Source organism: Geospiza fortis, unplaced genomic scaffold (assembly GCF_000277835.1).
Source record: "Geospiza fortis unplaced genomic scaffold, GeoFor_1.0 scaffold40, whole genome shotgun sequence".
Taxonomy (NCBI): Eukaryota; Metazoa; Chordata; class Aves; order Passeriformes; family Thraupidae; genus Geospiza; species Geospiza fortis.
Window position 1 is genome coordinate 28,878,091 of NW_005054297.1, and position 13,941 is coordinate 28,892,031.

General features: G+C 38.4%; 1 protein-coding gene across 1 annotated transcript; it reads left to right on the top strand.

The window, feature by feature from the left end:
• The first annotated feature begins 8,433 nt into the window (after positions 1–8,433).
• FGG (fibrinogen gamma chain) lies at positions 8,434–13,668 on the top strand. The gene is made up of 10 exons (XM_005415586.2): positions 8,434–8,508; positions 8,604–8,648; positions 9,045–9,228; positions 9,333–9,426; positions 10,388–10,518; positions 11,154–11,287; positions 11,416–11,600; positions 12,273–12,550; positions 12,895–13,064; positions 13,478–13,668. Exons 1-10 carry the CDS (start codon positions 8,434–8,436, stop codon positions 13,490–13,492), a joined length of 1,311 nt encoding a protein of 436 aa, XP_005415643.2. The 3' UTR covers positions 13,493–13,668.
• Positions 13,669–13,941: the final 273 nt, after the last annotated feature.

The window sequence follows — 13,941 nt, forward strand, 5'->3', positions numbered from 1 at the left end:
CGTGTCACTCCGAAGCGTGTGGCGGAGTGTCGGGGAAAGCCTCGGCAGTAGAAACCCAGTCATGAGGCTCGGGGTAACGCCAGAAGCGTGTCAGATAGTCCGGTTATGGAGTCCTTACGAAACCTTTTCCTCCTCGCCTAAATACAAAATGTGTTTATTAAACAGTTAAGACTTCCTGTGTGAGAGTGCACGTTTCTGTTCTGACATAAAGGGTTTCTCGGGTCCTGGACTGAATTTCTAGTCTGTGGACATGAGGAAAGTGTCACCAAGCCAGAACATTCCCTCGTGTATAAGGAGGAACGATTTCCTGGTGTCTGAGCTGGAGGGCTGTCCCTGGGTATCTCCAGCGAGGGCTAATCCTGTACAGGTGCTCCAGAGCCAATCCTCCGTGTCTGGCGTCAGCGAGGCTCTGCCTGAACCGGAGTCTTACCTGCTGCTCTGACACAGCAACAGCTTGGCCTTCCCTAACAAGTACACTTCTATTCCAAGTGGGTTTGAATTATATCTTGCAAATGATACAATAATAAAACTGGCAGTCTTTGCAAGAGTGATGGAAAATAAAACGTTTGGTGTAACACTGACAATGCTAAGTACGTGTTGATGATGAGAGGGAGTTTTACGGATGTAAACAATAGCCATGTTAAAAATAAATAAGTACTTCTGGAAATTGTCTATAAGACTTCCACTTAGACTATTTTCAAATTGTGATTAGAAATAGTGCAGTTGAGAGAAGATAGGAAATAATCTTGCTGTGATGTCAGAATTTGGTTCCTTATTATCAAGGTACAATGTTTTCCTATGGCAAAGAAGGGCTATAAAACACCAATTTATGTTCTCAGTGCCTGAGTGATGAACAATTCCTGTCCTAATCTATTAAAGAAGCAGAACCAAGGAGGTCATAAAGAAAGAAAATTTGGTTCCCTATACACATTTTTATTATCACACTATGAAAGAATTTCATTATTATGTTGAAAATTTGCAAGTTTTGAGTCCCTATAAACTAGTAAACATGCAAATAATCAAGTAGGGGAGAAAAACCACCAGGTAATTTATGCATATTCGACTCTAGAGGGCTTTGTTCTAAATATGTATTTATTGTAGCTCCTTAAAGTCAACTTTGAAGCAAGAATCAGAAAGAGCGCTGTCTGGTACAAAATACATGGCTACCTGTATAAACATAAAGACAGATGCTTTCTGTAAATAAACTTCAAAGTGTTTTCCACGTGTGTTTTGATATGGAATGCATTGCAGTCACATGCCAACATATTGCAGCATGGCAGGAGACGTGGCTAATCCTCTGCAAGTCATGCAACCCTCTCAAATCCTGGGGTGAAATTCAGGTGTGGTTCACCTTGGCTGGGACATTATTACCAATATGCTGCAGTCCTGCCTACTGTGCTTGAACCCATCCAGAATACATGCCAGTCCCTGATAAAGAGAATCACTGATTACCCATGGATGCAAGTCAAGGTTCCACTGGAATGGGTTGGGGCACGTTTTCATGCTGCAAAACTGAACTCATGGGCATGAGCAGAGCTGGCTGCTGAGGCCAAGGGCCCGGAGGCCAGTAGGTGGCTGTGTCTGACCACTGTCTGCACCTTCCTCACCTAAAAAACAATCCCTGGCCCCAAAAACAGCCACCTGCTCCCTGCAGCATCCTCTGTGCCTTTCTGTCTCTCCAGATGAACCAGGCATTTTATCTATGTTAATAAATATTCACATGCACGTGTGTACATTGGTGAAACTGCCTTGGAATCTATTATTTAGCTGTATTCTTTTATCTTCTCTCAGGTATTTTCATAGCATGGATTTTGACAGCCACTGCTCATGGTTCGGGGGAAGGACTGGATCTTGCTTTGTCAGAAACCATTTCAAGGTCCTTATGGGACATTAAATACAATTTTAGCAAATTTGTTTATGGATGTTGATGGCTGTGTGAGACAATTAATATCCAACATATATTTAATATTAAGACACACCCATTAGCTAATCTTCCAAAAACACAAGGAAAGGATTTAGGATCATTTCTATTATTTGCAATGGTGCAGTGAAGTGATAAAGGGATCAAAGCCTGTATTCTGTTGGTTCCCCCAGTATGGAGGGGTTTGACAGCTGGCTTGTAAGCAATGCTGAGTTAATAGAAGAACAATTGATGATTTTTGAATATATCTATAGTAAAGAAGAAGATAAGGCTGTTAGCATAGAAAGAGATTAGAAAAAATACATGAAAATTTTTGTAAGCAAAATTTCATATATAAGTACATGTGTATACGTGCCTTATTAAATTACTGTAAAACTTTTGCCAATTATATTAACGCTAATTGCTTTGGACCAATAAATATAATACGTTATTATAATATAATTAATGACTTAAAATCACACTTTGTTAAAAGTATATAAGCTAGAAAACACTCAGAATAAAAATCTTTTTCTTCTTAAACCCTAATCACATGTGTGTATGTCATGTCCAACCTAACAATAACACCCCAGCGAATGTGTTTCTTACTCAATTTGTACTTATCCATAAATAAGTAGACTGTTTAATAAGCTTACTGAGATTCCAGCAAAATCATCCATTTTTCTGAGAGAGTAATTTATTCAGTACCTCTATTGCCTTAATTTCAGAAATCATTTCCTTAAAATATACTGAATTTTCATTACCATCATCATTCCATCCTGAGCAGTAATGATTAGCTCAGAGCCCATTATTTTATACCTGAGGTTAGGATTGTTTGAATGAAAGCACAGGCAAATTATATAGTGGTTCTTTTCCAGGTAGGCTTGGGAAGCAATGCTCTGTGATGGTCAAGTCTTAATTTTGAGATTTTTTTGAGATGATTTAAGAGATTTTAGGAACAGTTTATTGCTCTTTGAGGACACCAGATGGCACTGTGTGGTTGTCGGTGAGGCCCAAAAGAAACCACAATGACTAACAAGCCTCTGTGGAATTCACAGGCAGGAGGTGCTAGTAAAGGCTTGACTGTATTTGTGACCTATGTAGGGGATTTGGGTCAACAATAAAAGCTGTCACAACTCAGTCACGTGATAGAAACCCATTGCTTAATGTTAAATTTTTAAGAATAAGCCAGAATTCCTTCTCATTATTTGTGAGAAGAAACCAAGAGAAAGAAAAATCTTCTGGCTTTATTTTTTATGCCAGAGAAAGAAAAAGACTACAGATTAAAACAAGAATAAAGAATACTTTTTTTTTCTGCTCATGGTTTACATGTAGATAAATCTGAGCTTCTCTTTTCTTCAGTGACCCTAAATACTTATATTTACATTTAATCAGCTAGTGCTATTAATGTTTCAAACATAAGCCTGTGCTTCTCTTCCTGTAAACAGATTCATGCACCAGCATGGAGCACAGATAATGGGTAAGAGAACTGTGGAATTCATTCTTCTGCTTCCATCATCCTGAATTAATGGCATTCAGGCCTAATCCTGGAAGTCAGGGAGGACAACACAGAGTGCATTTTCCCAAAACAAATACACTTTCCATTATATTTCTAGGATTTCTCTGACAGTTAGGCTTTCTCTGATTGCTTAAAAAGTACAAGCAAAGTATTTCCCAGTCCAGAGGTTTATTGTGAAATACATTACATTTTTGCTGTATTTTCTTTAATGTTATTGTCAATAAATTCCTGTCCAAACTAATAATATCAGCCTATATGTTTGATTATTGAAGTAGACTCTGTTTAGTTTATTGAGGCTCTGTCCTCTCAACTAATTACAAAATACTCAGCAAATATTTGAATTTACTACTTATCTCATACCCACAAATTAGTGCATCTCTCTGTTTAACAAATAAGTTCACTGTTCTTGCCCTCAAGGTAAAGTATACACTGCAATCTCTCTTCTGCAGACAGTCTGAATACCAAGCTTTTCTAAGTGAATCAGCAGTTGAAAATGGTTTCTGTAGATGAGTAAAGGCAGAGAATTTACTATATTGCATCAAATATCCCTAAATAAGCTCAAAAATTATGTTTCGCTGAACATGGTTTAGGGCTTTGTAGGAGATTTTTAGAATTTCAAGGGATAACATCATGTACTACAGGACTCAGAAAAACCTCAGTTATGACAAAACAACAGAATGAGTTATCTTCTGAATCATCCTGACTCCATTCCTTTATATCACATTCTTTTTTTCAGACATAAGATCACTCTTAATGCCTTAAGATTTGAAAGAAGTTTAAATAAAATCTTTAATGCATCAAATTAGGCAAGCAGAACTAACTAAACAGAAACACAATAGGATTTTTAAAAAATAAGATACTAGCTCATTCAAACCATCAAATATCTGACTTATAGATATGAAGTGTCTTCAGAACTATTATGATGATTAAGTGTCTTGATTTTTGGCCCTTTAATTTTAACATATTTATTTAAGTTTGTTTGTAGTGATATTTAAGTCAAAATAAAAACTATGTATTAAAGCAATAACCCTTGGTTATTCTTTGCAAAAAACAAAGCATCTTTTATGTTATTAAAAGTGCTGATATTAACAGTCATGAATCACTGTAACGTCTATGTTTTGATTTAAGAAAATACATTGGCTTGTAAGTATTAAAGAATACACTTGAAAGTGCATATTCCCAGTGTGGAGGCAGCAAAATATCCCATAATTTCTTTCCAAAATGAAAGGTTCTGCCTGACACGAAGTACATGCATTTCTTACTGTTCTTAACTCAGTTTTCAAAGAAACAACTATTTCCAGCCAGTATTTGAGCAAACTACCTGTACTGGTGTCACAAGTGTAAAAAAATTAAAGGCTCTCCCTTGCACAGCAACTGATTTTGTTGACTCATTTCACTTCAGGAAGGGTGAGGAAGAAATGTGCTGCACAGAGTGGACTATGCAATTGGAAAAAAATGTTGTTATTTACCTTTCGCCCACATTTTGAAAATTGAAAGAGAAAGATAAGTTACAAAATTTTTTTTCATTTTCACTTTAGTGCACTTGGCTTTCTCACCCACCATTGGTATAGCTTTGCTACGAGGCAGCTTTTTAGTTGTCTCTAGTTCTCATCCTAATTATCACACTTATTAATTGACCTAGAAAAGGGGATTTTGCCCACTAATCTGTTCAGTAATGCAAGCAGGGTGATACATGTTGGTGATAAATAGCAAAGCATTGTAGGGATTTTTTTTTCATAATTTAGTATTTGGTATTTTTCAAAATTTATTTTTAAATAGGAAAAATATCTTCTGGAGTATCTAAAAAAATGCAAGTTCATTTCAATTCCACTGAACACTTTCAGTTAAATAGTAATAAAAGCCCACTGGAAATCTTAAAACTCATCACTAAACATTTCTAAAATGTTGTCGACTGATTTCTCAGGTTAGATGCTTAAGGCAAGTAAGTATAAGCTGATGTTTTTCCAAGGCAGCCATAAGGATATTCTGATATTCAGGAACTAATTTACAGACATAAACATGTTTGTTTTTCTGAGGAAAGGTTTTCTATGAATGATGGGCAGGTGTTGGCTAGTGTCCCAGTGGCTGACAAAAAATACTAATCAATATTGAGTTGAAGAAAGCTCTTTCAAACAAATAATGATTTTTACTCTCTCCTCAAAAATAAATTGCAGGAAAAGAGTACACTGAGTTTGAGAACTCTTCCTTCCATCTGTGCTACCAGGAATTGTTCCTCATCTGTTACCAAACCAATCAGACTTACTGGAAAGAAAACACTGACCAGAAAATCAACTTGGCTAAATTAGGCTGGACACATCTGAGGGTACAATTAGGTCTCTAGCACACTGGTTTGGTAAGTGGGTCAGCTGTTTTGCAACCAGGACCCACCAAGACAAAATGGTATGTGGGAGAGGAAAAATACCACATAGTCATTCCAGTAAGAATATGTATTGCTTTCAACTTAATTAAAAGTAGGACTAAGATCTTTCTAAGTAATGAAAGGTGTAATAACAGAAGAAAAGAGAAAAAGAAGCAAATGTATGAAATGATTAATTATTCATGACCATGTAATCAGTAAAGCAAACAAAAATTTCCTGAGGTTTAAATATTTACATCTTCTGCTGAGAAGTACCACAGTTGTAACCACAAATACAGCTAAGCAACACTTATAACTGCAGTGTGCAAATATTTGGTAATCATTGAGGCAATGTTGAAAATTGACTCCTTCATGAATGTAAATATGATAATTTTGTGTAACATAAGCATCTGACTGAAAATTCAGTTTTCCTATTCCTAACCCATTTGTAAGAATAATGATCCTTTTGTTTTTCCCACCAATTAGATATTTACCTTGAACATTGAAACTCTATTTATACATTGTTATTATGTCATTATAGCCATTCTCATGCTTTAACTATAAAATCTTGGGGGTTTTAACTCAAGATGAACTAGGCTTTTACTGCCAGAGTTCACTGTTGTCATCTTCTCTGAAATTCTTGCCTAGGAACACAAGACAGTTTTTTTCCATTTTCGGCTACCAAATAGTCTTCTGATAGAGTTTCAAGCCTATATGTGCTACTTCTAATGACAAAAGGGAAAGATGTGTTCTTTATTCTGTCAGAGGATGAGGGATACCTGAATTGTGCTACGTGGTTCACCTATTGCATCACGAACAGTACGTGCCCATCTGTACTCTGCAGTGTACGTCTGTGTTCAAGCTGTTACTTAACAAAGTTCATACCAGCAGCCCACTCATGCTCTCTTGTCATATCTAAGGGAATCCTGCTGGTGCACAGCCTCTGGAATGGTATCTCTAGGACCCTGTGGACCCTCGTGTCATGAGCTGCAAAGATGAAGCAAAGCAAGCTCGGTGTATGAGCAGCAGTGACAAGGAGGTTCAGCCGTGGTTTCCTCAGTCCATGTTAAAGCACCAGTGAAGCAACAGTAAAAAACACAACAGCAGATTGACTTCTACCCAGTCCTATTTACTTTATTTTCACACTTTAGGAAACAGAAGTAACTCTGTAAAAGGTGGAAACATGTCCTATTTGTATCAGTAAGGTCAACAAGAGCACATTCTGCACATAGCTCTTGAAGGTAATTAATAGCAGATTTGGAAAGACAAACCTTTAGCTTCAGTCATCCTTTGGAAAAGACTTTTGGCATCCTGGCAACTAATTCACTGGTCATCAGTACAGTTAATGGAAAGCTCACTCTCCCAGGCACAATGCTTCAGCCTCACTTAAGTGTCACATCAGATTGATTTTTAGCATCTTAAACACTCACATTTCCTTCTGGCAATATGTGAGTGGATCTCTGAACATGATGGGAGCTTCTGTTTGATCTGATTTGACCAGATTAAAAGAGGATATACAGGTCAGGAACTCTCCATGTTTCAGGGCATAATCATATCTAATTTTCTAATAATCTGGTTCCGACAGAATGCTTTTTTCTCATTTTTAAAATCCCTATTAAGCCAAGTTGAAACATTGATCCTGCTGTACAGAGACAAAGTCATTTGCCTGAAATCACAAAGCCAACCCCAGTAACAACAGATCTACCCCTGAGCCCCATTCTCACCCTTCTTCTCATCATTCGGTCAAACATGTAACAGAGTCAAAAGCCTCATTCAACACTGCCTTATCACACATCGTGCTGTATAGGCACAAAATCAGACTTTCTCTGCAGAAGGCATAGTTCAGAGAGCAGGTCTAGGTCATGAGTGGAAAGGTGTTAATGCTTCCAATACAGAGAGCATGCAAAAGGACATACTGAAGTAATTTGCTGGAACAAAGCCCATGGCAGAAGACAGGGCTTGTCAGCATTCTTGTAGCAGTATTGAATGAGGCAGATACCAACAACATTAGCTCTCCAGCAAGGAAGCATTGACCAAAGTCATCGGAATGGACTCACTGTGTTGAAGGATAGGGAACATTCATTGCCTGTGAGAAATACCACAGACTTCTTTTCCAGATATGCCAGGGGCCAATGACTTCACACCTTTCTCTGCCTCAGTTTTGTCATCCACAGAATTGGGAAAATGGTGTTGTCTCTTTGCAAAACACATAGAGATCTGTGGCGGGAAATGCCTACTAAATCCCAAAATATCATTTGTTGTTAGGCAATTGATAGTTGGTGCAGATAATTCAGATTGCTACTGTGGCTTTTCCCTGTGCTATTAGAGTGAAACTTCTGCCAGCCCCCATTACGAAGCGATGTGTGAGTTTGATGATGTTTGTGACAAGGTGTAGCATCTCCATGCCTAGTCTCACCTTCCTGCCTCCCCTGAGACCTGGCTGGAGCAGAGATCAGGCGACTAAGGGCAAAGCAGGTTCTGAAAATGGGAGGAGTGTATGTGCAAATTCTGGGAATCCACCTCAGATCCCTACCCCACCTCTTCCCACCACCTCCCAGTGCCCGCCCCCAGCTTCAGCCTGCTGCCTTAAACTGCTGCCACCCTACGCTAGGTTGAACATTCTCGGCTGCTGACTGCACAAGTGCATCTGGTGGGACAGACATGATGGGGCTGAGGCTGTGCAGCTGGGCTCCCCTGGGGTCTCTCCTCTCCCTGCTCATTTCCAGCAGCATGGCGGTAAGTGAAGAGACAGCCTTTAGGAAACTGCGTGCTAGCTCACAAAGTGGTCTTGGAGAAAATCCACTAAAAACAGCCCTCTTTCTTCTCTTCAGTACACTGCTACCAGAGAAAACTGCTGCATACTGGATGACAGATTTGTAAGTACTTGAACAATTTTCTTTTATCTTAAGAATGTAACTAAAGCTTTTCTATGCTGATTATTAACCAGTGTTATCACTTGAACTCCATCATTGTTTTCAGTACTTATTAAGTGTGCTTTGCTTAAACCTGTCATTTACTGATAGCAGTATATGCTTGGTAGAAGTGGATGAAAGCACATATCCCCCAGATGTTACAATAATGGCATGCACTGTTTTCTTGCTGCATGCATGTAGTGCCTCTGAAAATTCAAATACAAAGTCTGCTGTGAATGCCCGCCCTTTTTTATCCTTTATCATTTGTGTCAGCAGTGACTGAAAGTTCCTCTGCCCACACATTCTGCTCTGCTTGCTTTGCCCCTGAAGCATTGCCAACTGTGTCTCTTTACTCCTTAGGGTAGCTTCTGCCCAACAACTTGTGGCATTGCAGATTTCTTTGCTAAATACCATTCCACTGTGGATAATGACCTGCTGGAAATGGAGAGACTTTTGCAGCGGATTTCTAATGCCACAGTAACAGCAGACCATCTGATCCAACACATCCAAGGCCTCTATCCTTCAGAAAAGCAGACATTACCAAGTGAGCATATAAAAATAAGTACACAACTGAAAAATATTATTCATGTGGTTTTCTTTTTTTAATTTTCCTAACTACAATTATTTTGTACCTTTTCTGTTTTACAGATTCAATTGATGATTTCACTCAAAAGTCCAGGAAAATAATTGAAGAAATTATCAGATATGAAAACACTATATTGTCTCATGAAACTACTATACAGTAGGTATCTTCCACTTCTTTTATCAATGACAATACAAATTGTTTTCTTTCTGTTCTTTTGTCAAGTGCCAAAAAGCCTCTCTCAGAAAGGTTTTTGTGCTCTTGAGGACAGTTCTGCCCACACTGCCATTAGTAGCTGCCTAGCAAGACACAGAAGGATCATGAGGATCTGATTCTGAATTCTCTGCTTATCTGGACAAACTGTTAATTGTGCAAGAAGTACAAGATAAGAATTGCCATGAAGCCTGGCAATATTTTTATTTATGTTTCCCCTGCTGTGCCAGCTATCCCTAAATTTTTTTTCATGACCTTTGGAGGTCATGAGTTTTTGCTGTAAAGCAGAGCATGTGGAATGTTTGTGCAATCATTTACTCATTTACTACAGCAAAATTGGCTGCATACATCTGTGAAAATTAGCTCAGTTACCTAGTTCTAAATCACAAGTAACTATAAACTTAGTGATAGTCTTTTATAAGTTGACATTGGAAATAGAATTGAAAACATCATTAATCTTACTAAATCTTAAGGATATGTTTTTTGACAGATCTCCGCTTCTATGACATTATGTCAAAGATTTTTTAGGCATTCTGACACTTACAGCAGTTTATTTAGAGCACTTATGTTTTACAAATACATCCATAATTGAAGAGAAGTTTATCCTTTACATAGGAGAGCAAAGTAAAACTTTCCATAGAGTTATATTATTACATTAATTACTGGTTAGAGTTTTGCTGGTTAGAGTCAAGTTTTGCATATGGTTAAGTTTTGCATGAGGTTAAGCCTGTGCTTTCCCATTTTGCCTGTCCTTATCTCTGAATACCAGTGCTGAGAGAGGCACCCTGTTTTACAGGGGTGCATGCAGCAGCACGTTAGATCCATGAGGCTGTGTCCAGGGAAATGAATGAGAATTACACATTCCCAAACAGCAGATACAACTACCCATTTTTGTGTCTCTGTCCAGACGGTTGACAGACACACATATAATGAACGGCAACAGGATCACAGAGCTGAAACAGAAGATTGCCCAGCTTGAGTCACTCTGTCAGGAGCCGTGCAAGGACCGAGCTGAAATTCATGAGACAACTGGAAGAGGTGTGCAGAATGTTTCCTGTATGGGGGAGGGTTAATTCAGCTATGAGTGCTGCTGCTTGGCATCACAGCAATTATTTACTTGGAATCTTATGGGTCATAGACTTCTGCAAAGATACATAAAATTGCACATTATAAAACCAGTCAGTACAAATAAGATGATCTGCAGGCAAGGATTCAAATGGAACTTAGTTCTTGCTTGGCGTTTTTGGCCAAAATACGATTATCCCAAAATGTGTGCTAAACACGAGGGACATGACTAGAGTTTCCATGGACCTGGGACTAAGAGAAAATAACTCATCAGATTTCTACTAAGCCATGTGGAAAAAAAATTAATTATTCCATTAGGTCCAGAATTATCTTTCTTTGTTGCTGTAGTAATCAATGCAATGACTGTGTTTTACACTGCTTAAACTCTACATGAGACTAAATTCATCTTCACCTTACACAAGTCCTGCAACCCTCGGTAGGGTTTTTATGGCAATGATATTGAAGTATGTGGACTAAGTAGCTTAATTTGCAACAATGGTATTTAGATAAGTTCAATTTCTTGCACTAAAAAAGTTAAAATATAAAATAAATGTAAATATAGAACTGTAGCTAGATTGAAAATGGTCTTTGGAATGTCTTTACTTCAGATTGTCAAGACATTGCAAATAAGGGTGCAAGGAAAAGTGGACTGTACTTTATCAAGCCTCAGAGAGCCAAGCAGTCATTCCTAGTCTACTGTGAGATTGACTCATATGGCAATGGCTGGACAGTACTACAAAGGGTATGTCACTTATGTATTATTGCTGTAAACAAACTTTTTGCATGAGTACTGTTTTTATTTACCTATATATGATACATATCTTTTTGACTTAGGTTTTTATTTTTGGTGTTCTTGGTTTATTTCTCCAGAGACTGGATGGGAGCGAAGACTTCAGTAAAAATTGGGTTCAGTACAAGGAAGGATTTGGACATCTCTCTCCAGATGACACCACTGAGTTCTGGCTGGGCAATGAAAAGATGCATTTGATAACTACACAGTCCACTCTGCCATACACCTTACGAATAGAGCTGGAGGACTGGAGTGGCAAAAAAAGGTATTTGCTTATGATGCTTCTGAGAATGACAGCTTAAAACATGCTGCTCCCACTGCTGCATCAGTTTGTACTGACAAAAGGTTGCTCCTAAAATTTATGAACTCGTAGACCAGATAACGATGTGCATGGAACTGCTTTGGTTCCTGAGCTTACAGCTGAGACAGCAGTCACTGGGTGTTGCTTTTTGCCAGGCACATGTGCCTGTCAGAAGGCCACATACTGTCAGCACTCATTTATTAGGTGGAAAGAATCTGTTTCTTCTCTCCAAGTTTCTTTGTCTTACATATCTTATGGACTACATGATTATTATGATTATTATAGGTCTGGTCTACACTGTTCTGTTCTGTTATTTTATTTTTTATTTCTATTTCTATTATGAACCTGGGAGATTTTATATATATATATATATATATCTGTGTCTGTGTTGATAATGTAGATATTTCATACATCATTAAAGACTGGTAGTCAGAAAATATGTCTCTTACTGGAGCACAAAAGTTGATTGGATGTGTGTCACTGAACTGAGGTTCACAGTCACATAAAAACAATTTGTTCTGAAGTGCTAGGATGCAATAAATGCCTTTTCTGCAGTTTGAGCGCTGATGCATTTTTCACTTGTGCATGTGCTGGGAATGCAGCATGCCCATGTTCAGCCCTGCCCTCTGTTCCCAGCACTGCTGACTACGCTGTGTTCAGAGTGGGGAGTGAAGAGGACAAGTACAGACTGACGTACGCCTACTTCATCGGGGGTGATGCCGGGGATGCCTTCGATGGATTCAATTTTGGGGATGACGCAAGTGATAAATCCTACACCTACCACAATGGCATGCGGTTCAGTACCCACGACAATGACAACGATAACTATGAAGGCAACTGTGCTGAGCAGGATGGATCTGGGTGGTGGATGAATAGATGTCATGCTGGCCACCTCAATGGCAAATATTACGTAGGTAAGGTGTCTTCTGAGTGCTTATATCCAGGACACCACGTTTCAGTGACAAAGGAAAATGAGTCATGTTTGTAGAGTACACTGTGCCTTCTGGATTTTCCAAAGCTAGCATAGTCCGTTCTTTGCAATAATTGTTAACACCAGTAGTAGGAATTTGTTACTGCTCTCCATTCCAAAGTGGGGGAATCAATCCTGAGAGAAACAAAATAGGGGGAGAAAGGGGGTGAACAGGGTCTGTTAGATCACCCAGGGGTGCCATGGAGGTGTCAGGACCAGAAAAATGTATGGGCACAGTAACTATTTTAGAAAGCTACCAACTGTTTTGCTCCAACTGGTGTTTCCTAGGTGGTGTGTACACATCAGAAGATGCTGGTCCATCTGGATTTGACAATGGCATTATCTGGGCAACATGGCGCGACCGGTGGTACTCCATGAAGAAATCTGCCATGAAAATCATCCCATTCAATAGACTGTCAGTGGATGGACAGCAGCACAACTTAGACAATGTCAAACAGGTTCGACCACAGGGCCAAGGAGATATTTAAAATGAACACATTTTCAATAATAATTGAACATTTCAATAATAATTGAAACATTTCAGTAATAATTTCGAACAGTGAGCATGGACAGCTGAAGTTAAGCCCCCTGCATCTTAGAGAAGCTGGCTTTTTTATCATTTTGTCACAGTAGTAGTAGTCACATTAGTACTTTATTTTAGTGCACCTTCTACATTACTGTTTCTTTTAATAGATAGATAAATGGATAGTCTCATGATCAAGAATAATCCCTTGCCTTTGTGTATTTTAAATGCTGCATTTTTAATTTCCAACTAATATAACTATGTATGGATGTTATCAACATGTCATCATAGTCTTAGGTACTTCTTTCATTAGAAGAACATTAAAATACTCTTTTTTTTCTGTTTTAGGTTGGAGACGCATAAAGAACAATTTGAAAAAGACCAGTCTGAACAGGAAAAGCAAACCTTTTCTTAAACACTGAACTTAGCAAACATTACACAGTTTTGACTATAAGGCAACATTGACTGTAAGATACCCAAACCTCTTCCCTGAGCAGTGCATACCTCTGTTGATGGTTGGTTTTTTTTTCTGTACACATTCTCAATAAATTTTTGATTATTACAAAAAAGGCCTGAGTTTGTTATCTGTGATCTACAGCTGGCCAAACAAGACAAAGAAAACTTTTGATAGGTGGATCAAACCTACTTGATTCAGTCATTCCTGAATTTCACACCAGCAGTTCCTGCTTCTTGTTTCAAGGCATATGTTTGACCTATTTCTCCATAAATGTGTCTAGTATCCCCAAGTTTTCAAATTTTCTAATAAAGTTGTTTGGTGACATAGAACAAAGTTGAAAGTAGCCTATTTTCCT

Bases quoted from the DNA above. Each gene is read 5' to 3' on its own strand.
- FGG (XM_005415586.2), top strand. From the start codon at position 8,434: ATGATGGGGCTGAGGCTGTGCAGCTGGGCTCCCCTGGGGTCTCTCCTC. The intron at 9,229-9,332 runs GTGAGCATATAA...TCTGTTTTACAG, and splicing joins AGAAAAGCAGACATTACCAA to ATTCAATTGATGATTTCACT. The intron at 10,519-11,153 runs GTGTGCAGAATG...TCTTTACTTCAG, and splicing joins TCATGAGACAACTGGAAGAG to ATTGTCAAGACATTGCAAAT.